The sequence below is a fragment of the Pomacea canaliculata genome, linkage group LG12, assembly GCF_003073045.1.
Source record: "Pomacea canaliculata isolate SZHN2017 linkage group LG12, ASM307304v1, whole genome shotgun sequence".
Lineage (NCBI taxonomy): Eukaryota > Metazoa > Mollusca > Gastropoda > Architaenioglossa > Ampullariidae > Pomacea > Pomacea canaliculata.
This window is the reverse complement of record NC_037601.1, coordinates 16,287,130-16,309,703: the sequence shown is the minus strand read 5'-3', so window position 1 is coordinate 16,309,703 and position 22,574 is coordinate 16,287,130. Positions and strand designations below refer to the sequence as shown.

Here is a 22,574-nt window from a genome sequence, read left to right as displayed (position 1 = left end):
ACCAACCTGTGCATGTTCAGCTCACAGGTAGTCCGGAGCAGGGGCTGAAGTTTATTTTGCAGGTCGATTTTCGTGCCTCGTCAAGTGGCTAGACAACAAACGTTTCCCTGCATGAGATTTATGTAGCTTTCTGGTGTTATATTATAATACTAAACAGCCAAACTCAACATCAGGCTTTCCGTGAACTTCATAATAGATTTTATCTAAACTGAATTTTTAAAATATCTTTTTTTATTGTCGCTGTCGTTCTAAGCATTTCATACAAATTCATCATCATCATCGTCGTCGTCGTCGTCGTCGTCGTCGTCGTCGTCGTCGTCGTCATAATATTATTATTATTATCGAGAGTTTTCTCAAAGTATCGAAAAGCGTAAGTATGATAGAAATAAGAAAACACTTTTTATTCTTTTACCTAATCTTTGACGGGTCTGAGCCTGTGACATACATCTGTCTTTCTCCTCCCACTCTTTTCTCTCTCTCTCTCTCGTGTTTCTTAGTTTTAGTAAGTTTCTGTACCTTACAGAGAAAAAAAATCAAAATGCCCACAAAATTTGTTAGACTACTTGTGGGCTTAATTATCATCTCGAATTTCAGTGCAAGCTTCTTACACTAATGCTCCTTTCTCGATGAGCTTGAGCAAACAATACCTGGTCTTGTCCTCACTGGCACCACGCACAGGTGAAAACATTTCTGCCTCACAACTCAAGGGCTTCGTGCAAAACGGGTTTTTGTAAAGCACAGATCTCAGGCCATCGCTTGGAAAAACGACAGCTGGATGACCTGTCCATATCTGCTGGACTTAAAAAAACGGTGAAGACATAAAACTTGTTGAAAGTTGGTGATGGATGATATTGCGGCTGTAGTATCCTCGGGACTCTGTCGCAGTGTGTAAGTCTTTCTTTTTCCCTTTTTTCCATTTATGTACCCTTTCTCTCTGAGTACTGTGTGTACTGCAGATCATTTAACTCGGTGCTAACCCCCCCCCCCAACCTAATGTCCGATGGAGAAGAAAATATTCCTTCTTTTATCTACTGCTCTTTCTTTATTTCTCTCTCTCTCCTCTCCCTCTCCTCTCTCTCTCTCTCTGTAGGTGTGTGTGACATTTTTGATTGTCATATTAGCACCCTATAAGGCTACCTAACGTCTCCTGAATACGAAGTTCAGTACAGTCCAGATATAGGCTCAACCGAGAATGAGAAGGTGTCGTTCTTAAGTACACCCCTGCACTCCATCTTTCACACCTTTCACTCATGACACAGAACATTGAGAGGTTGTCACAGCAATGAACTGTCTCCTGTGACCGGCTGAAATTTAAATAACCCGCATGACAGTCAGGTCTACTGGCTGGTAGGAAGTTACAGTCAAATCTCCCTACTATGCCACCCCTCTACTATGCCACTCTCGGTATTATGCCACTTTTGCTCGGTCCCGACTATAAATTCAATGTAAAAAAAAAAATACTATGCCACCCCCTACTCTCGCTACTATGCCACTTTTTGTGACGGTTAAAAGACACAAGTTGTAAAAGCAGTGCTCGATTATTATACTGTATGGTAGTGTGGGACATCGCAGTTAGGTTGGATGGAACCTAACACGCACACAGGGAGGGTGGAGGCTGGCAATCGCTTCGTGAAGGTGTGAGGGGTCGACTAGCGACAGGATGCAGGTGCTGAGAGGGAGAATGAGAGGAGACAGCTAGCGAAGCCGACGATTCTTGAAAGCTTTGGACCAGACTGGGAAAGGCTCCTGTCTCTGACCGGCCCGCCGCCAGTATATATACTATACATACAGTATTAGGTAAAATGAGTTAACGATATTAGTCCGGCCCTCTAAAACCATCCAATTTCTCATGCGCCCTTGGGAAAATTATTGCCCACCTGCTTTGGAATGGTAACTGAGCAAATAAAGCCGTTTACGAACCTCCGTATTATGCCACTCTCGTGCCACTTTTGCTCGGTCCCGGTAGGTGGCATAGTAGGGAGATTTGACTGTATCTTTATGATACTAAATCCAAGGGTGAAGCAACTGCGTATATCGTCATTCATTCCTTGCTTAAAAAAAAAGAAATACTCAATATCACGTGGTCTATAAATGTTTTGAAGTTTACGGAAAGTATGCTGCTGAATATTTTTTAAGTATTTCACTAAATTGCCAGGAAGCTGCAAAATTCTTAGACATTGTTATTTAGCTAAATGTTTAGCCAGGTGTCAAGATACAAAAATTGACTTGCAAAGTAAACTTTAACGGATATGAGGGAAAGGCACTGAATGAGAGATGGAGACGGAGAGCTTCCAATGTACATCCTAACGAAACTTATCTAAACATGTTTATTAAAAATCCAAGCATGCCTTCACGGATGTGTCGAGCAGATGTAAGAAGAGCAAAGTTGAAGTGGAAATAACAAATGAGAGAAGAATTTACATAGGCCTATAGGCCAATGCCTGTCACATCGATCTTCAGGAGTGTTTAGGTCTTTGACCTTTCTTGATAGAGAACATTCTTTATTCGATCAGAGCAAACAAGCAGGTGGACCAAATGGATTTATTGGCTTTCGCACCAGGGGTGGTTCCTATTGGAAGACAGCAACAACTGCTGTGAATCGCGAAACAATGAAAAGGAAAATTTGAGTACAAGGTGTGATAACTCGCTATCTCTTTCTTTTCCGGGAAGATCGAAATCGCATTTTTGATTATGACTAGATATTAATATTACTCGTAATACTTATTGCATTTACGCGGTGATTAGAAGACCCTGCATATCTGCAACCGCGGGCTTGTTTAGAACTATTATTGCAGTAATGATATTCGAGTCCTGCGCTTTAAAGGGAACCGTATGAGATCTCGCAGGATGGGCTCAAATGGTAGATATTGTCTTTCCGAAATATTTCTATTTGTAATTTCAGGGTGCATAAGAATAGTTTACACACAATAATTTGTAAGACATATCTTCTGGACGGTACATAAAAGAAGCCCCTTTTTGCGTACTCTTTACAACAACAACAACAACAACAACAACAACAACAAAAAACTGATCCCAGTGATTGCATTTGAAAAAAAAATGAAATTATTCTATTTTTCACAGAAAGCGATCATTGTCACGACAACTTCTTCGACAATAATTTCCATATCACAGCATATAATAGTAGAGTTAATATTCTGACTCTATTCTTCTTATCCTCAGTCACCTCATCATTCTCATAATTCACTTTTCATCGCTGTCTTCTGGTTCGAAGATTTTTTATCTCCAAATCTGGGATGACAGAGTTATTACCCCTGCTTACACTTACTTCCCATAGACGTTGCTCAACAGCAAAATAGGGTGACCTCTTTGAACCGCCCGATATCAGTGTTTTAGAGTGGAAATTCTGAGCTTAAAACGACTCGGCACTTTGTTGGCCATCACCAAGCCCAACTTGCTAGTTGTCTGGAGTGTCCCTTTAATTACCAGTACAACTACCTAACGCACTCGTTTGCCCTTGCCTATCATAAATACATCTAGGGTCTGTCAATAATGACAGAGTGATTATCGCTCGACCTCATTTTGAGTTGGAAATCTCTTCCTCTACTGTGGAGCTGTGGTGCGTCATTGTTTCATCATGCTGAAGGACAGAAATGCTTATTAGCTAATTAATCAAAAACAGAATATATTTTCCCATTAAGGCAGACAGGACAGCTATTATCATCTGCACACATTTTTCTCAGTAATTAGTAAACCTTTCCAGCTTGGCGGGGAAGCAGGACACATTATCACAGGCAGTTGGCAGAGAAAAGCAATACAGGCAATACAAGCAATGAAATGAATTACGTTTTCACTTTGTATTCTTCTATATTTCTTCCATGTTTTAATATTTACTTTTATCAGCTACATTGTCGTTGTCGCCATCAGCATCCATCACTACAGCTACCACCTCCACAACTATCGCTGTCGTTGCCTTGAATTTGCTGAAGGACTTGATCGTGGGAGGGTAAAGACTGGAGTGATAACAGGGCATACGATTTTTTCTAATGATTGGGTAGTTCAGTGCAAGGTATTATTTTCCCGAAGAGATCGCAATTGTGATTATGACCTGCGTCATTAGCATACTGTTGGTCTCACCTCTCTCAGTGGCTGATGCCTTGACAACGTAACCATACCCATGCTCTTTCCTGACCCCGTGCTGTTGACCTCTTTTATAGTGACACGAGTAGGCGTAGTAGTATCTCGACAACGGAGAGTGGTATTCATTTGAGATTTGAGGATATAGTATTTTACTCCTAGGTTTACCCAACCGTTAAAAAAATTCACCCCATTTACCTACAAACCCATCGCTCTACTTTACATTGGCGGAGTGATCAGGAGAGGATAACCTAACTCTGACAATGATACCTGTCGCTTATAGTAAATTATTTCAAATGATATCAGTTTCGATAAGTAGAGCTACGTAACAATAAACGTGATGATGTTAAGTTAATAAAATATTTCTAAGAAACATGACGAGGATGCTGAGACAAAATCAGTGAAACATTTTACACCCAACATAAAAGGGGTAATAAATAATTAAAACTTTTGTTTATTCTCATAAAGAGTAAGTACCAAACTGCAATGAACTCGACAACAAATTGGGTCGATGGAAGACATTCCTGTTGGTGAGTTCTGTAGACAATTGTTTACAGAAAGAAAGCGTGTTAGAAAAGGGAAACAAAGATCCCCCAACAAAACCTACATCTGAAATAGAAAAAATTTGAAAAAACAATTTAAAGTAGTGTTCAAATGTTATCTGGAACTAGTCAACAGACTTTGAATGGTGATAAAGTGATAAAACAAAAACCTCACAAGAAAAAGGCACCACCACCACCACCGTTAACAACAACTTCCGCAAAATGACGACATTCAAAACGATGACAATTATCCAGACCCAGGGACATAAGAAGAAATAGTTTCATGCAACTATTGACCAAAAAAAGGAAGCAGCAGCGAAATGCGATGCGCAGGTGGATGTTGCGGCTACAGCTGCCAGCAGTAATTTACTTCCTTGGGCCGCGGAACGTGGGCCTCGAGCAGCGCGCTATCGATCTCCAGCACGCGCCACGGGGTTGCCTTTCACGTGTTGAGATGTTGCCGGTGTAGGTGGGGCGTTTATTGCTGATGGCACCAAGTATACAACCATAAACACACAGCCTTGGGCATTGTCGTCTGCTTCAGCACATCGCGACTGTCGGATGATGATCGTGTAATGTTATCCTATCATTTTTTGTATCCTGTTAATTAATCATTCACTTCAGCGTGTCGAATCAAAAAAAAAAAAAAAAAAAATGTCTGACTGCGCATCAGTGTCGAATTCATGCTCCTCGAAAATGGAGGAAATTCTGTACTGTGATTGGTAGTAAACTTTGTCTTAACTGTGTAGTATATAAAAAGAATTTCTGACTTGAAAAAGTACTGTTTGCTAATACTAAGGCCGAAATGAGCTTTGCTAGACAAGAATCGCACACGAAAATAATGTTACAGTTGTAAATTTAAATCTTTAAATTGAATCTTGAAACCGTGTACAATTTAAATCTCTTGAGATAAAATTGAATTTAACGTATTTATGCCGGAGGTTGAAAGTTTTGAATGTGCGCATGATATTCATTATGTGACCAACATATATTCAAGAAACACGAATTTCAAGAGAAAAAAAAAATTGGTTCCGTAATGGAACGTGAGACACAAATAAGTTAGTGTGATTCTGAAACCTCTGATTTGTCTGTTTAATGATACAGATGTATCAACACCATCATACCAAGAATAAATGTTGTTGTTTAAAGACGTTTCCACTTTTAGTAATTGCCTTTTTAACAGGAAAGGAAAGAAAGTTTGGGAGAGTGCCGAAATTTGAGAAATATTTTTTAATTAGCATACCGTGGACTGAAAAAAATATATAGTGAGAAAATATTACCACCTCACAACAACCACCACCACAACCAATGTCATCATCTACAAGTCGCATAATGTATATACTTATATTCCCAGTGGGTTTTTTCTGTTTGCCAGCATGCTTGTCCTTATTTTCTCACGTGCACGCAAGTCTGTTAAAAATTTCTGGACTTTTAATTAAAATTAAATCGTATCAGCCAGAAAAAATGTCGAGAGTTACGAGGAAGATCGACGCATGGATGTGTACAGGTGGATTGTTGTCTGTCTTCCAAGACCAACGCTTAGCCTCTTGCGAAGTTCTCCGCTGTTAGTCTCGGCGAGCCTTAACAAAGAATGTGACTAAACCGGAAGCTTTGTAGTAGCTTGCCTCGTTGTTAACTGGAAAAAAAATCGTCTGCCAGCAGTTCAGTAATCCAAGTTCGTGATGGAGGTAAAAGCTATGTCCATCCGCATCGACCTCCGGTATCTCACTGACAACACGATTTGAACGCCTTGCATGCAGACGACACCGCCACAGGGCGAGCGGCGCCCGCGCAGGCAGACGCGCGAGAGTAAAACCAACAGCGACCGCGACAACGACAGCCAAGGGGCGAAACCTCAAAGCTCAACTCTTTGTGCTGAGTGCGCAGGCAGTCTGTTGTTTTTCCACGACGAGGACAGGACGAACTGCGGGGCTGTGAGAACTTGAAACATTTCGTGCAACGAAGATACATACTGTCGCACACCGACGACAAATTTTGAGCATAACAAAGCACTCGACAAAACGAGAGTCGGGATGCAAATTATTTTTTTTTTCACAAGGCTACCTCAATGTTGTTCGCACAGGAAATCTGATTGGAGAAGTTATAACTTGTGTAAGCTGTGCACATAAAGAATTAAAATCCTTTTTGAGGTTTGAATCTAATAAAGGATGTTGTGTCATTTAAATTACATTAACAGGAAAGAGCACGCTGACATACGTGGAAAGGTTCAAAGTTCACGAGCTAAAGTGCATTGACTTATTTATAAAGCCTAGCATTCCTTATTGATCGAGTTTGCTTGACCTCTCAGGGATAAAAGAAAAGGACAAGAAATTCGTCATCTTCTTGTTGGTTGTGAATTTAGCTTGAACTATCGCGAACGAAGTGAAGACTATTCATGCAAAGACATTGTGTAATCAAAAGGACTTTGCATCCAAAACGAGGCTTGTGCGTTGGGTTGTTTGCTTCTAGATTTACCAGTAGATGTGATGTCTTCGTCGATTTCTGTTTGATGCTTCTCAATCCCTGCTCGATGAGTACTTCCTAAGAGAACACAGACCTTCGAAATGAGCTGGGTACGTATTTATTATGTGTATGTGTGTAAAATATATATATGTATAGTCCGCAGCTATTTTCACCTTAAAATTTTTCACTTTAAAAATAAAATTAGGGTCTGCTCTTTCAGACTGACACAGGCTGATTGTTTGGTGGCATTATGTTTACATGGAATCCGAAAAATGTTATCTCTAGTTTCTGCTGACTGCTCCTTGTTTCATAGTGACAGGACGATTGTTTCCTAATTACACAAGGAGTCTGAAGACAAACATGGCTCAGAGGTCTCTATTTGTTGTGTGGGTTAGGGTTAACATGCTTACTTTGCCCTCCTTTTATTCTCAAGATACACGCCGAAAGACACAGGTGATCAATATAGACGTTAGGACGGCGCATGAAGATGCTTATGTGTGAAGGGTTCAGCCAACGGAAGAGATGGAAACACACCTTAATTAATTAGGTGTATCTGTAACTTTATTAATTTGATCTTTTCATGTGAATGATTTTAGGTGTGTATCTCAAGAACCGAAGAAAAGATTTCACACCTAGAATATCTAGTACCGTAAATTTCGGTCTATTGAACACCTGCATAAGCCGCACCCACTAAATTACAAAACTTTTTTTTTGGGGCAATAAGCAGCACTGTAAAATTACTCCTAATAACCTTTCCCATAATGCTAGTCCTTTTTCACACCTTACTTTTCCAATGTCATGTTACTCTCAGCTCTTGTCCTTGTTCTTTGGTTCCTCTTTGTGTTTTCTGTATTTGATTTTCTTCTTCGTTCAGTACGGTTGCTTATTATTTTATAGTTCATATGCTATTTGTTTGTTTTCCTGTCCATCATATGCTGTCCATGTTTCGTTCTTGTTCTTAAGCGATAAGAAACATTAATCGAAATATGAAAACTCCGAAAAAATTCGCAAACAAGCTGCATCGCTGTTTAAAGGGTTTAAAACTGGGGACAAAAGTCAGGGCCTATAGTCCGACATTGACGGTAGTCAGCATTACCTGGTCACTACAGGTAAGTAGGGCACACTAGTAGACCTTTAAAGTTATGCGACAGCTGATTAGTCAGTGTGTGTGTGTTTTATAGTGTGTGTGTGCGCGCGAGAGAGAGAAAGGTGAAGGTCAACATTACGGGGGTCAGAATAGTACTAATAGTAAACTTGGTTGTGAAATCCTCAGCCCACGGAAGCGCTGGGACCATGTGTTAATTAGAACATGTGGAGAGCAAAGCCTCACGACACTGACCTTCTGTACAAGATGATGTGTGTAGGCGTGTATCTCGAGGGCGAAAGAGGTGGTGGAAGTGTGGTGGGTGGTGGGTGAGGTGTTATTTACCCAGATTTTGGGAAATAACATCGTGAACTTGAAACTTCCACCCCACTAGTCCCATAAATGTAACGCTTACAAGTATCTAGCCGTAGGAAGGAAGTTGTTCTTCCAAATTAAGAAATCTTGCACTAACCCTTATCCAGTTCTTAGGGGGCAAAGTTCATCCACTAGTTTTTTCAGGTACGTTGTGATGTCAGAGACTTATTGCAGGGGTTCTGATGTACATAATTTTACTTCTAGTCGTGGCCGTCGATAACACTTGCTGAGAATGAGTGTGCGCGTATCCGTACGTAGGTACGTAAGTACGAATGGATAGATGAATGATTACAACTGAGATGAAAAGTAACTCGTGGTTTTGGGAGTACAAGGTTTCAAAGTCCTGCTATTTTTCTTTATGTCCATAGAAAAGTGAATGTCTAGAAGAGCATAAGTTTGCTGTTTTCACACCAGTTTCATTGAGATATGCGCTATGCCAAACTGCTGGCAGAAAAGTCCTTCATTTTCCATGTAATATTTTGACCCTCTTCTGGGCCTTTCATTACTACAGAGCACAATCTTGAAGTATTTTATTATTTTATTTTTTATCTTTACACTTCAGAAGGAAGTGCTTTTTAACAGTTGAAATTACTGACACGGCACCTCTAAATTGTTCTCTGATTGTCTCGATGACACATAGGATCTTTGCCGGAAGAGATAACCTCACGCTGTGTGTTCAAGGTTCCTGTTCGCCGAGCAATTTTCTAAACCGAAATTAGCCTTCAGCATGCAATCACATTTCTATACCACCCTAAGCCTCTGTCTCTTCGTTTCGAAAGAGTGCAGGAGCTGATTAAAGGCTGTACTTCCAGAGCCACACTCCAAAAAATCATGTAAGTTCAATAGGTTATCACTTCCAAGCGGAATATTCTTCCTCTGTAACATTTATTCAATGTTATTCCAAGAATTTTGCATGCTCTCTTACCCTAAGCCAATTTGTCCACCACGAAATAAGTATCAGAAATGATGACAGGTAAGATTTTGATCCGATTAGACATGAACGTTTTTCAAGACAGGTATCAATGTCCCTCCTTTGCCTGCAGCTGGTGTTTAAATATGTCTGCCCTTAATAACAGACGATGCAATGGATAGGGCAGATTGCGTGGGCTCCAGCAATAGCAAGCTGCGAATAACGGAGCTGAATAACAAGCACGCCAGTCCTTCATCAGAATAGTCAACCAGTTTGATATGACTCTCATAATTGGATGAATAAAATACATGTCGTTAGTTTGCCACAGATAAGTGTTCATGTCCAGATTTCTCAATCAGAGGCAAATTACAGAAAATTACGACGAGCGACGACACCTGGGAACACAGGCACAGATAAAAATGTACAATATCATAATGATGCCCCTCAGTTAGGAGAGAACATGCTTTGAAATTACTCCAAATTTACAAATTGTATATAATTTCAGCTCATATGGCAGACCAGCAAGGACATACAAATTGTATTCTCTGAAGAGTCTTCCTTTAAAGCTGCTCTAAAGCATCTACTACTGCTGGATTTGTATATTTGTCTTTCATTATTTTCATCTGTGCTTCCTTTGATGTGTGTTATCGCTTTTAAAGCTTCATCCACCTCCACAGCAAAGCTGATACTTTTATCATGCGAAAGACAGCATTCTGAAGAGAGGACATGGTTATTAGTACTTTTTCCTCTTTGTGCCTCTTGGACAACCGGTTGACATTTCGAAGGCATTACCACTCACCCCTTACAAATGTCGATAGTCTCATTATGGGGAGGGCCTCCTAGCGTCAGGTTGCGAACTGGCACAAGGTAGCCTGAGATGGAGGCCAGTCACAAGGGAGATGGTCTGTGTCGGTCTGAACTTGATGGAGGCCAGTAGTTAACTAGTGTATAATTCGTCTTTTGGCGGTTGATATGTTTGTTTCTTGAAACGTTATACGTTCTGACGATTTCTAATTTAAGAGTAATATTATCAGTATTACCAATTCGCTACTAAAGGACAGAAATAGAACAGAATTTCAACGGGAGAACTGCTAGATTTCAGCTTAAGGCTGACAAGTAGAGGAAGCATTTCCCAGGCAAGAAGAAAATTGTATTTTTCAAAAAAGACTTGAACGGGTACAATTAAGATTATGTTCCCGGGAGTGCATGTTTGTTTGTTTCAAGAAACAAAGCTGGAGCTCGACAACAATCTGTAGCACATTTCTTCATCTCCCCTCGTGTCAGATAACAACACACTATTCCTTGCTAGACAAGTCAGCCTCTCGCCAACCATCACCCGAGGCCGCTAGTCAATGTCAATTTTTATCTTTAAAGAAAAAGTCAATAATTCGAATGCGCTTACCTTCCTGCGTGTATTGCAGATCTTTTAAATTTTCGATTCATCTAATGCGAAGGACTGGTGATGACTACCTCACACAACCCGAGATTTTCTATATTTTTGTGAACTTTTCCACAACCGGTGAACCTGTTAAGAGTAGCTTGTGTATTATGTTTAAAAATATTTGTCATAATATCGTGTCTGTGTCTGCCTGTCTGATCAAATCCGATACAGACATTTTAAACTGCGGGGATGCGCGCGCGCGCGTGTGTGGGACGTCAGCACTGAGAGGCTTGCTGACGCTGACGTACACGCACCACGCTCTCGCACGCCACCACGTTGCCGATCAACGTTCACGCGAGGAAAGCCGTAAGCAGATTTTCTGTGACATGCAATGCGAACCATGGTCAAATGGAGGCTGCACCTGATAAATGTGGGATAAACACATTGTTTTTCTGGCTGACGACACGTGGAGATTTATATCTCCCTTGCCTTCACAACACTCCTCTACCACTCTGCTGTGAGGCCATCTCTCCTGGTGGCTGCTATGATTTACAGTAGGGTGAGTGGCGACATAATCTTACAGCTTTCACTTTATGACCATTCCATATGCGCCATGTGAAAAACACAGGTATAATTTTCGTTGCAGGCCTCTATGAACAAAATATGACTCACGCGTTGATATTTATTTGTCTAAAACGACACGAACTGTTTCAAATCACAAATTTCTAAGTAATCTAGTATTACATATTTAATACCTAAATTATTAACTTTTAAGATTTATTGTTATAGCGTTATTCTCGTTATTCAAGTTTTGATATCCAAGTACCAAGAAGGAAGAGAGAAAGAGAAAGAATGTTTTCTTACAATACAGATAAGCACGTGTACTTTCCAAATGTCAGAAGTTCATTGTGAGTCTCCTCTCTACAGACGTGTAATACTATCCGTCTAACCGCCTCTGTTTCACCGACTTATTACAGCGTTAAGGTAGTGGATATTTCAGAAGACAGTCCTTTTCAAGTGAAACAACGGTTTCTAACCTCTACTGTAAAAGTGCGACAAGCATTTTAAAAAAGGAGTTAAAGAGGGCATTAAAGAGGACAAAAGCTCTCTGAGAATTATTTCGCTATTACAATCTTGTTACCATGCTAGATTACACACTGTCAGTCTGTGTTCCTTTAAACAAATGTTTAAAAAGGGACAAATATAAAAGTTCACATCAGTGTACCGTTTACTTGAAAAATAAATCTGTCAAAGCTGCGCAGTTTGGCAGATTTATTTCAAATTCCTGCTTGAGTGACGAAATTAATTGGTGGCAATTGGTGCTTCAATGAAAACGTCTCCAACAGTTCTTGCCACACTTGCACTGAGGCAAATCCACAGTGCTAAAGTCTGAGAAAAATTATACCACAGGGCAAGAACAAAAATGTCTTGATTGACGTCTCTGTTATTGTTTTATTTTTTTCCTAGCAGTAATCTGCGAACCTTGTCATGGAGGGACCAGCACAAGCCACTTGGAGTTTCGTATTACACCAAGTACTCAAGCACCGACACTCTGCTTACCTCGGTGAAGTCGCAGAAAGAATCGTCATGTCCTCGTCACGTGATGCAGACAGGTGGCAGCAGTCACTACAGCCTCAGCCAAAGACTTCGATTGCGAAAGGATATGTTGCACCAACGCAAACGCATCGTGGACATCAGCTTCATGCTGGGTATCGCAGGTAAAGATCAAGCTTACTGCGCATGCGTTAAGCTGATCAGGCTTAACGCTCTCTCAGTGATGTGTGTGTATGTGTGTGAGAAAAAGAAAGAGAGGGGGAGAGAGGATGTTTGAGAGTGTGCGGAGGGTTAGTGTAAGCTTAGGGCAAGATACTATTTACCACAATCTGGTGAATACGCGACTTCCGTTCTCTGCACGTCTATATACATTACTATTTACAGAAGGAAGTCAAAGTGTGACGTCACGTTTGTATATGTCTGATGAGCACATGATTTCACTTCTCTCTCCATTTACCGAGGTATTATTTTTAGGAAATAATATCTAACATTGAACTTTACCCAATTATTAGAGAAAAACTTCACCCCAATATTCCTTTAAAAGCGCTGATGTTGATTTTAACATGAAACTGTCCTTTTCCAGGAATTACTTTCGTCGTCCTTGACACGGAACTTCGTTTTTCTCAAACAATCATGGAGGATTCGCCGTTCTCGATCTTACTCAAGGTTTTAACTTCCGCATCCACTTTTTGCTTGCTTCTATCAATCATCGCGTACCACGTGACTGGTCTCCGACTTCACATGGCCAGTGCTGGTTTTCAGGTAATACCTCTTCACCTCTCATTTTTATCTTTAATCTCTTTTATTTCAAATTTGTAAAAAAAAAGTTTTTGTTGATTTATGCCCTACACTCACGAAACATAACTTCTTAAAATTACTTTAGCAGTGTAGATACGGAATGACTTTTTAAGAAACACAATGGTTGCCATTCTTTAACTGAAATGGCTCACAATGCCAGTAGACTTCTGTTTGTGCTGCGTAATTGGACATTAAGCCGTCTCTCGAAAAGAATAATGTTATTTTTTGCATTGCAGGGATTATTGGAGGTAGGTATTTCGCCACTCTTACTTTTCATGCCAAAAAGAGAGGTAGATCATAATTTAGGTCATTGATCCTAGCCAGATGGGAGCGTGTCACGATTTCCACAGCTTTGGTTGCATCACACACTTTGTTTCCCCTCCTACCCACAATAAGGTTCCCTTGACTATTTTATAGCATTATAGCATTGGTTTCACCATTTCTTACTAAATGCTTATGCTGGCACGTTTTTAATAAAGGTATTACCTTTCTTTCAGAACCACTTCCTTTTTTCGCATTTTTCACTTTCCGGCTTATCTGCATGCAGCTCATTAATTGCTAGTATTAATTAATAACTAGATTTGTATCATTAATTCTGCTTATTTCATAGGATATACGAACGAAAGACAACTACTATAGACTAAAAGAGAACAAGAAAATGTGAAATGGTATTCTTTAAAATATATATCTGATTTGAAAGCCGTTTTAAGCTATTCAGAGACACACCTGTGTTTTGTATTTTTCCCCTTTTTGTGACATTGAATTTGGCTGAAACACTTCTTTAAGCATGGATATAATTTTTATTTTCTTTCGGAATTTCGGCTCACTGCATTGACCTCAGTGCACAATCATATTTATCTGGGTTAATATGTAAAGAAAATACAGTGGTATTTCGGCACTGGAACTTGCTTTGTGCTCAAACATTTCGGTCCTCTACTAATATCTTTTGAGAGAACTCTGTTTTAGTGCTAGGCCAGTCGCTTGGAACTTGATCCTCGTTCAATAAAATCAGCGTTGGGGTCAAACAAATGCGAAAGCGTCCCTTAACGAGTCGATTTCCAAGAAGAAGAGATCTGTCCGAGTGATGTGTTCACGATCTGGTGTTTCTTTAACATCTACATACATTCGTATACACTACAGTCATCGTGCCACACAAGAAATTTCCTAGTTTTTTCGAGTACCTCGGTACTCGACCACAATCCGTTCTGGAGGTGTGGTTGAGTACCGAGGTAGCACTATACCAACCAGCATGTGATAGTAACATAAAGTATTCAATAGTACTATCGCTAAATTGTAAACCTCTAGTTGGGACTTTACTTTGCAGGAAAGTGTATTTTGTAATAACCGCTCTAATAAAGGGTTCTTGGCATCCTGTTTCGATGTTTCTTTGCTTTTTCGACCTTTTACCAAAGCTCGATTTATTCTATTTCACGTAATTAAATTTTGAAAACCAAATCATATTTCTTGGATAAATATGGTAAAAAGCCGGTAAAAGCACGTTGTTTCACCCTATAACCAAGCGCCAGAGCAATTTTGTGAACGTCTCATTTCTGCAACACTTCTTCGGCAGTATTGAGCTTCCTAAGACCAGAATTTATTTGAATGATTGACTGATTGGTAGAAGACTTTCAGTTTATTAGTGTGTGTGAGTGCGTGTGCATTTGGATCTCAGAAGTAAAAACAGTTTTAGTCAAAGCAGTTTCCATTTTTGCTACCCTTAAACAGATTTCCTGCCGCCACTAGAGGGCTAATCTGCAGCCATAACCTTAAAGGAAGTGTTCCACGGAAATAGAAAAAAACCTAGTTATGTATCAAACAAGCTATATTAACTATCATAAATTAGATCACCAAGAGCATTTTTTCTCTCAAACCGTTTAAAAGTGAAAATTATAAAGTGCACTTTATCTTAGCCGATGTCTATTACATAGTAAGCATGGATTTCTCACTGACTGCAAAAACATTTCTAGAAGTGAAGTGGATGATAAAAGAGGGTTCCATTCTGGGCAATCGTTTAGCTGGAACGTGGTTTCGTGTATTTCAGAGTAAGGATGACCTATGAACATATATCAGCAGAGAAATCCGCTAGAATGGTCATACACTTCACTGTAGTCCTAACATGGATGTTTTGCCTGGCTGTGTTTGGCAGGACTGGCGGCTCGTGATGACCATCACCAAGTGGGTCAAACTCGCTTTCGAGCTCCTCATCTGCGTCATCCACCCGCTGCCGTTTCCTGCCTTCTCCCTGCCCACTATGATCGTGCGGGACGGACCGGGTGGCAAGCAGGAGCTACACGCCACCCTCCTACCCATCAACTGCGTGCTGACGATCCTCATGTTCCTGCGCGTCTACCTGCTGGGCCGCTTCGTCGTCGTCCACAGCAAACTCTTCCTCGACACCTCCGTTCAGAGCCTGGGAGCCCTTTCTCGGGTCAAAATCAACGCCCAGTTCGTTTTCAGGGCTCTGATGTCCACGTCGCCCATGGTCGTGCTGGGTTCCTGGATGCTCGGAACCTTCTTTATCAACAGCTGGAACTTGCGTGTGTGCGAGCTGTACACGGACCCGGAATCCGACTTCATCACATACGGGCAGTCCATGTGGCTGACGGCCGTGACCTTCTTGACCGTGGGTTACGGGGATCTGGTGCCGAGGTCGTACTGCGCGCGAGTGATCGCCAGTCTGACGGGTATGATGGGTGTCGGGAGCATGGCACTGACTGTGGCAGTGCTAGCTAAGAAGCTAGAGCAGTCGAGAGCGGAAAGGTTAGTCGCGTACCTTTAATTTTGACTAGCTAATGTTGTACTTTGATAAGAGGTGTTTCATCTGTCTGATCCGCGAGTACGGTTCCTTGTTTGTTGTTTGGTGTGTCGCTGTTAAATTCTGGTGTGTGTGTGTGTGTGTCCGCTGAAGTTAATAGAAAAATTAAATAGTTGAAAAAAGTAAAATACTTCACAAATTGTCAATTAAAAGTAAACCACACGTGCGAACGCGAGAGAGAGATAGAGAGAAAAGGAAGAAAGGGAATATTGGTTTTACACCGAGCCAGCAAACTTAAGCTAAATCACGGCAAAGAAACCGGCGCTGTAAACAAGTGCTACATGCAGAGAAAGAACAGTGTGCACGAGTTTGGATCTGAACCAGGACAGCAAATCCTACCTTAATTGGTCAGAGGCGCTTACCGTTGCGCCACGGGACTGCCGAGAAGGATGGAGGGAGGAAGATATAGTGAAAAAGAATCTTTGACAAATAATCCTTATAATAAAACTATCCACGTATTACTGAGGCAGGCCAGTTCCATCTAACACTATGTAACGACGCACTGTAAGACAGTTTTAGTGGAACCAAAGGTATCGACACAACTTTGCTTACTGGACAAAAAATCCACTTTAATACTGATTATACCACGCCCTACAGCCATTAGCATTGATTAATGTTGTCTTTTAGCAGCTAGGGAAATGAGGCCGTCCTGAGGTCACATTCCATTGCGTGACTAGAAAGTTCCCTCGCCATGTCACATAATTCCCATCTGTCGTCTCTACAGATATTTTTCCCTAGTCTTACTCTATAGCACTTTATAGTTATGTAGCCATTCATATTTTTGTGTGTTTGATTTTCTTTAAATAGCACAAGCTAGTTTGTGATGCAGGGTTAGTAAATTCTGCTTATGTCTAGTCAGCCACATAAAGAAAAAAAAAACCAAACGACTGCAAGCGTTAAACGTTTCATGGATATATCGTGGTATTAGAGGGTAATTCAATAATTTTAGAAGCAAATCTTGGTGTTCACTGAAATAGAGTTCATTGCTTAATTTACTGCAGTTCTCAGATTTTTGTCTTCTCTTCACAGCAATCAAAATATATTTAGCTTGGGATTTATTTCAGCTTGCTTTCAGTAAATTTAATTTTTACATTAGAATAGGTTAGTCACGGGGTTAAGAAATATTAATGTAGACGTACAAGTTTTACCTTGCTATAAAAATTATGGACTTGCGAATGTTGTATTTGTAGGCGGAGAAATAATTCCAGAATGTGTGATATTGTAGCATTCTTTATGGAGAGTCTGTGTCATTTCAGATACGTTCACACCTTCGTTCAGCAAGTGAACCTGGACAAGAAGCGCAGACACGCTGCCGCAGACGTCGTAAAGCACACCTTTCAGATCATAAGGCTAAGACGAGCAGGTAAGGCCTGCAACTCCAAGGAGATGATACGTCACCGCTCGCGTCTCATTCAGTCTCTGCGCACCATGCACGAGGCGCAGTTCCTCAAGACGGCACAGTCCGAGTTCACCGTGGGAACAGTCGAGGTCAACACGGGCGTGAACGCCATGCAGGAATCCGTGAACACAATCCAGAGTGAACAGAAGAATCTGGGTCAGCGCGTGGCTAATCTCGAGACACTTCTTCTGACGATGAGCCGCCAGTGTCCGAGATGTGTGACTTACTCAAACAGCGTGACGCCTAGTCTCCGAGACACTCAGCATCCTGTGATTTCTTAGCATGCCAATCCTTCGCAGCTGGGCAGGGTATTTATTTATTTCTGGCTGCAGGATGCAATTCTCAAGACAGACGCCATTTGTTCATAGCTACCTTCGATGAAAAAAACGGAATAAAATCGAAGATATGCAAAGAAAAAGACGGGTACTGTACTGCCAACAGTACACGAAACAATCGCGCACCTGACCATTTGTGAGAGGAGAAAACAACTACATTGCTGTAACGCTGAAGGGAATTTTGTGACTGTCCTAATATGAGTTACATTTGCTTTTGTTAAAAACAGGCTGATAAAGCCAGGACATAACTCACAGAACACACCGCAGTGAATCGCCGCCATTACCTTACCAGACTGTTAAAGTCAATTGTATTAGCGAGAAAAACTTTCTGTACACACCGCGGATTCCGCAAGACTTTCTGCTGACGAGGAGTGAAGATTAGTTGATATAAACATTAACGATCAGGGCTTTATCGACAGATAACTAAGACTGCGAGGATAAAGCGAACGTCCCTCGGTCTGTTTTAATTGAATGAAGGTCCATATTATTATGTAACAGGCGTAACGCACTTCATCAACGCTTATTTAATAATAAGAATGCATTGCAAGATTCGTAAACAAGATTTAATGGCGTTTAAAATGAAAATCTTTGATCGTCTGTACACTAAATGATCTCTTTCTGTATTGCATATGCGCTGTGAAAAAAATTTGATTAGGAGAGAGGAAGTACATGCTAATTCTGCTTTCTTGCCTATGTTGAAACAGGTGATGTTTAATGAGAAGTTTCATAATTTAACACGGCCTGATTGGCTTTTGAAAAGTTTTTGCATGAATGTATTTTGCTTTGGTTCAAATGTGCATAATAAGCTCAATTTTGACATAAATTGCTTACCCTTTGTGCACATTGCAGGCATACCCTGAACAATTGTATTTCTATTACTTTGACTTCATAATTTCTGTTGTCGTCGTCGAGCGCTTTTATCCCACAACAACACAACCAAAGCAGGTCGTTGACTAGCGATAATTAAAAAATGATTTTAATCCACTGCCAATTCAATAACCAACAGTAACATTTTTAATTTTGTTTTCTTTGTAAGATGAATTCCTCTATTTGAAAAAATGAAATCTTCAAGAAAGAAATCCTGACTGCCATGCATGCAGAACAACAGACTCCTTAAAAAGCATTCAAGAGTTTAAAAAAAAATTTTCAGTGGCACAACATAACACGACAAGCCAGGAAACCAAATCCAGCCCAGCCAATCTAAAATAACTGGTCAACAACGACTCCCATCCACTGTTCCATTTATCCAATGTCCGTTTCTCCGCCTTATTGTTCGCCTATGTTTATAAAATTGTTACAAACGCCTCAGTCTTTCAAAGCAAGGATTTCAAGAGTACATGTACAGCATTGATCTTCGTCGTAATGTTATCGAAATGTAAACAAGCATTATCTTGCCACCAACTACCACATTATTTCTGCTTGGTGCGCGCTTGCTTGTACGGCTATACGTTTTCAATGCAATAACAGATTGCGCGTATAAACTAATACCACAGCCAGAAACGTTCAATGCAAAAAAAAAAAAATGATACAGGCAGGCTGAAAATACAAATACACCAAGGTCTTTGAGGTTCCTCAGCGGGACAAGCACCATCACTTAAAGAACTTGTAATGACACATATCGCAGATTTTTTTTCGGAAAGAAAATCTCTTCAATGAAGTCCTCTGTCTTGCTGCATTTAAATCAACACCAGAACCGAAGGTGGAAAGACGCCCCATGTTCATAACAAACGACAACCTTAGCCACCAGCGATTCCTCGAAGAATAGAGACTGCCACCTTGGACAAAGGGCGCCATTTAAAATAAAGATTGAAAATAATCGGTGTGTCTAAAACTCTTGAGTGAGTATGGGATGCTTTATCTTCTTGTCTAACAAGGGATTTTGCTTTTAACTCTTGACTACAAACCCAATAACTAGCTAAAGACTACAACGAAGAAGCAGAAGAAGAGTAGCAGTAACACCAGCAGAACGACTTGAAGTCAAACAACAGCAACATAGACAACTTTTTACTTAATGGTGTGTATGATTTCGCTTACATTTAATCGCCTCCAATGTCACTGGGGCATTTCAAACAGTATTCAGATCACTGCTTTCTGACCGAATATTCGATTACAATTAATGTAAATATTTACTCATTATACAGTCTTCATTGTGTGATTCAGAAGCTCTTAAATGTAATTATAGTGTAATTTACTAGTAGAACATGTTAACATAGTAAATCTCCATGGTTTGGCCATCGTGATAAATTAAACAATGAATATTAGTTTGACTAAAGGTAATAATAATATATTCTATGTTATTTATCGTTTGTTGTCAAATAAAGCGAACATGTTTTGGAAGCTAAAAGTTCACTGTTTCTGAGTAATTTCGTGTCTCTGGCACCTTAGGTCAACCTCCACAAGCCTACTGTGTCAAAAAAGAAAAAGAATACAAAAATCACACCATTACTTTGGCTGTTGCATTATTTTCAAAAACGGTTTGCAATCCCACTTTCCTGTTTCGTGATGCCTGAAAGATTGTTCCAAATTGGCCAATACTTTAGTCATTATTTTGAAAAAACGGTCTGCAACCCCAACCTTTTTCCTTAGCGATGCCTGAAATATGCCATAAATGGCCAGTCCTTTCATGACAGCAGAAAATGCAACATAGCTTCACCAGGTCTTTTGAAGGACAACAAGGAGAAGCGGAAAAATATGACTAAGTCTGATGGAAGATCATGAAATGCAGACTTGGTATACTCTCCACGTATTTTGTTCTGTTTCATCTCCAACTTTTACAATCGACAGATAATTATTATAAGAACAGTTCATGATAACTACTGTCGCACTGCGAATAAAAAGTTTTAAAATAGTGGCAGCAGTTTAAAAAGAGGAAAAAGACTTATTATTTTTTAAATTCGATAGATGCATTTTAAAATTTCATCTTATGAATAAAACACTGCATAGTGATTTCTGTGTGTTGCAATAATAATGATGAGGAGAAAGTTCATTTTTAATGGTACCACATTCTTTAGGTGAGCTCACTGCACATACTTTATCACAGTCTCCACGAGAACAGTCGTTAATGTGCTTTCGATTTGCCATTCGTCTTTCGACTGTGATTTATCCTTACTAATATTATGGCTGAAAGACGAATAGCAAATCGAAGATAACACAGGCATATGACAATCAAACATAGCAAAAGAAGGTTAACAAGATCAATGGTAGTGTGTTCAGCGATTTGAAGAACAGAATGCGTGCGTGTATGTGTGTGTGTGTTTTGTGCGCATGCGTGTTCGGAAAGAGCACAGGCCGTTGTGGCGTTTTTTCTGTCTCTTCTCCTCCTTCTCCTCCTCATCACCATCATCAGCAGCATCAGCATTATCCTTTTGCCCTCCTTTTCCTTTCTTTTTCCTTTTCCCACTACTGCTGGGTGATATGCACTACCTTTATATGTTGACAAAACCTATTTTTCACTATTACGACTTACATATTTGTAGGTCAGTTTCTGTTTTGCGTTCATCAAGTACGCAGTGACACATATAATTCAGTGGGTGGTGCTTGATAATTCAACTGTCAAGAATCCGAGACTAAACCTGCGTATTCTTCCCACGAGTCTTGCAAAAGGTCAGACAAGCTTCTTAACCTTGATCTTCAGTAGACAAGAGCAGGAAGTCTATAGAAGATGATTTGTGGACCTCGTGCCTTCGCACAAAAACAGTGACAGACAAGATAAAGTAAAGAAACCGCCTACTGATGAGAATAAGAAAACAACAGCAAAGAAAAGACGGAAAGAAAGTATTGTTCGCTTTGTTTATTTGATAGAAAACTGTTTAGGTCTAATAGTGATTACCTACTGTTAGTCAATAAAAAGGATGTAAAAAGGTAAAGATAAGGAGAAAACCTCCAAACATCAGTTGTCACATCCAGAAAAAAGTGCATGTGTCCTTAAACATAATCTTATGACCCTGACTACAACAGTGACAAGTGAACTCTTTACCACTGCGCTACCGACCCGTGCCAATGAAAATAGGACAAATAAACACGAGAGCAAACTGAAAAGAAAAAACTCTTCAGCGCGTGTTTGACAGAGTAAAGCTCTTTTTCATTTTTATATTTTAACAACACTAAAGCGCCAATATTCTATGGTGAGCTTTCTCGGGTTTACAGACCACAAGTCACAATCATGTAATGAGAGGTAATTCGTAACCACCTTCATTCTTATGTCTACAACTTCATTGTGCTTACGTCCCTTGTTTTGATCTCTTTCCCTGATGTAGGGAGTGTGCGTTTGTGTGTGTGTGCGCGCGTTTGTGTGTGTGAGAGAGTTTGTGTGTGTGTACACATGCGATGTGTGGTGGAGAACCGTGAGGATGACTTTTGTCTGTAAATTTAATGGCGAAAAGCGGATGCATTGTGTGCACAGCACAGACGCCATTAATTCTACTATAGAGAATCCTTTCGTCAAGGCATTAGAAAGGACATTTTCTGACGGTGACTCAGAAAATAACATCTTCGCATTTTGTTGAGTGAAAATAGATCATACACGAAATAAAACCCAAATTAAAAACTCTCAAAACCACGTCTGAAGAAACTTTTACAGAAATGAACTTCTTGAGGTGACACTTCATTACATGGAGATAGCTAATGCTGCTATGCAGCACTCAAAATGTTTAAAATATTTAAATTAAACAGCCCCTCTTCCTTAATAATTTGGCTGTCAGATGTCAGAAATAGACCACGCCTCATATTAAATGGCTTTGAAAAAAATGACACTAAATCGCAGATGCATGTTGACGATCAAAGTCCAGCTGTTACACTCAGCCTCGTTTCAGATCTGCACACAA

At 40.2% G+C, this 22,574-nt stretch overlaps 1 protein-coding gene across 2 annotated transcripts; it reads left to right on the top strand.

Moving 5' to 3' along the window:
* Positions 1-695: 695 nt before the first annotated feature.
* On the top strand, positions 696-20,370 carry LOC112577198 (small conductance calcium-activated potassium channel protein 3-like). 2 transcript variants are annotated; one of them, XM_025260203.1, is made up of 6 exons: positions 696-888; positions 12,318-12,568; positions 12,988-13,166; positions 13,439-13,450; positions 15,349-15,962; positions 17,274-20,370. In XM_025260203.1, exons 1-6 carry the CDS (start codon positions 842-844, stop codon positions 17,695-17,697), a joined length of 1,527 nt encoding a protein of 508 aa, XP_025115988.1. In that variant the 5' UTR covers positions 696-841; the 3' UTR covers positions 17,698-20,370. The 2 variants fall into 2 exon arrangements, with proteins under 2 accessions (XP_025115988.1, XP_025115989.1); XM_025260204.1 differs by lacking the exon at positions 13,439-13,450 and having other exon boundaries at positions 699-888.
* The last annotated feature ends 2,204 nt before the right edge of the window (positions 20,371-22,574 follow it).

Bases quoted from the DNA above. Each gene is read 5' to 3' on its own strand.
- LOC112577198 (XM_025260203.1), top strand. From the start codon at position 842: ATGGATGATATTGCGGCTGTAGTATCCTCGGGACTCTGTCGCAGTGT. The intron at 12,569-12,987 runs GTAAAGATCAAG...GTCCTTTTCCAG, and splicing joins CTTCATGCTGGGTATCGCAG to GAATTACTTTCGTCGTCCTT. The intron at 15,963-17,273 runs GTTAGTCGCGTA...GTGTCATTTCAG, and splicing joins GAGCAGTCGAGAGCGGAAAG to ATACGTTCACACCTTCGTTC.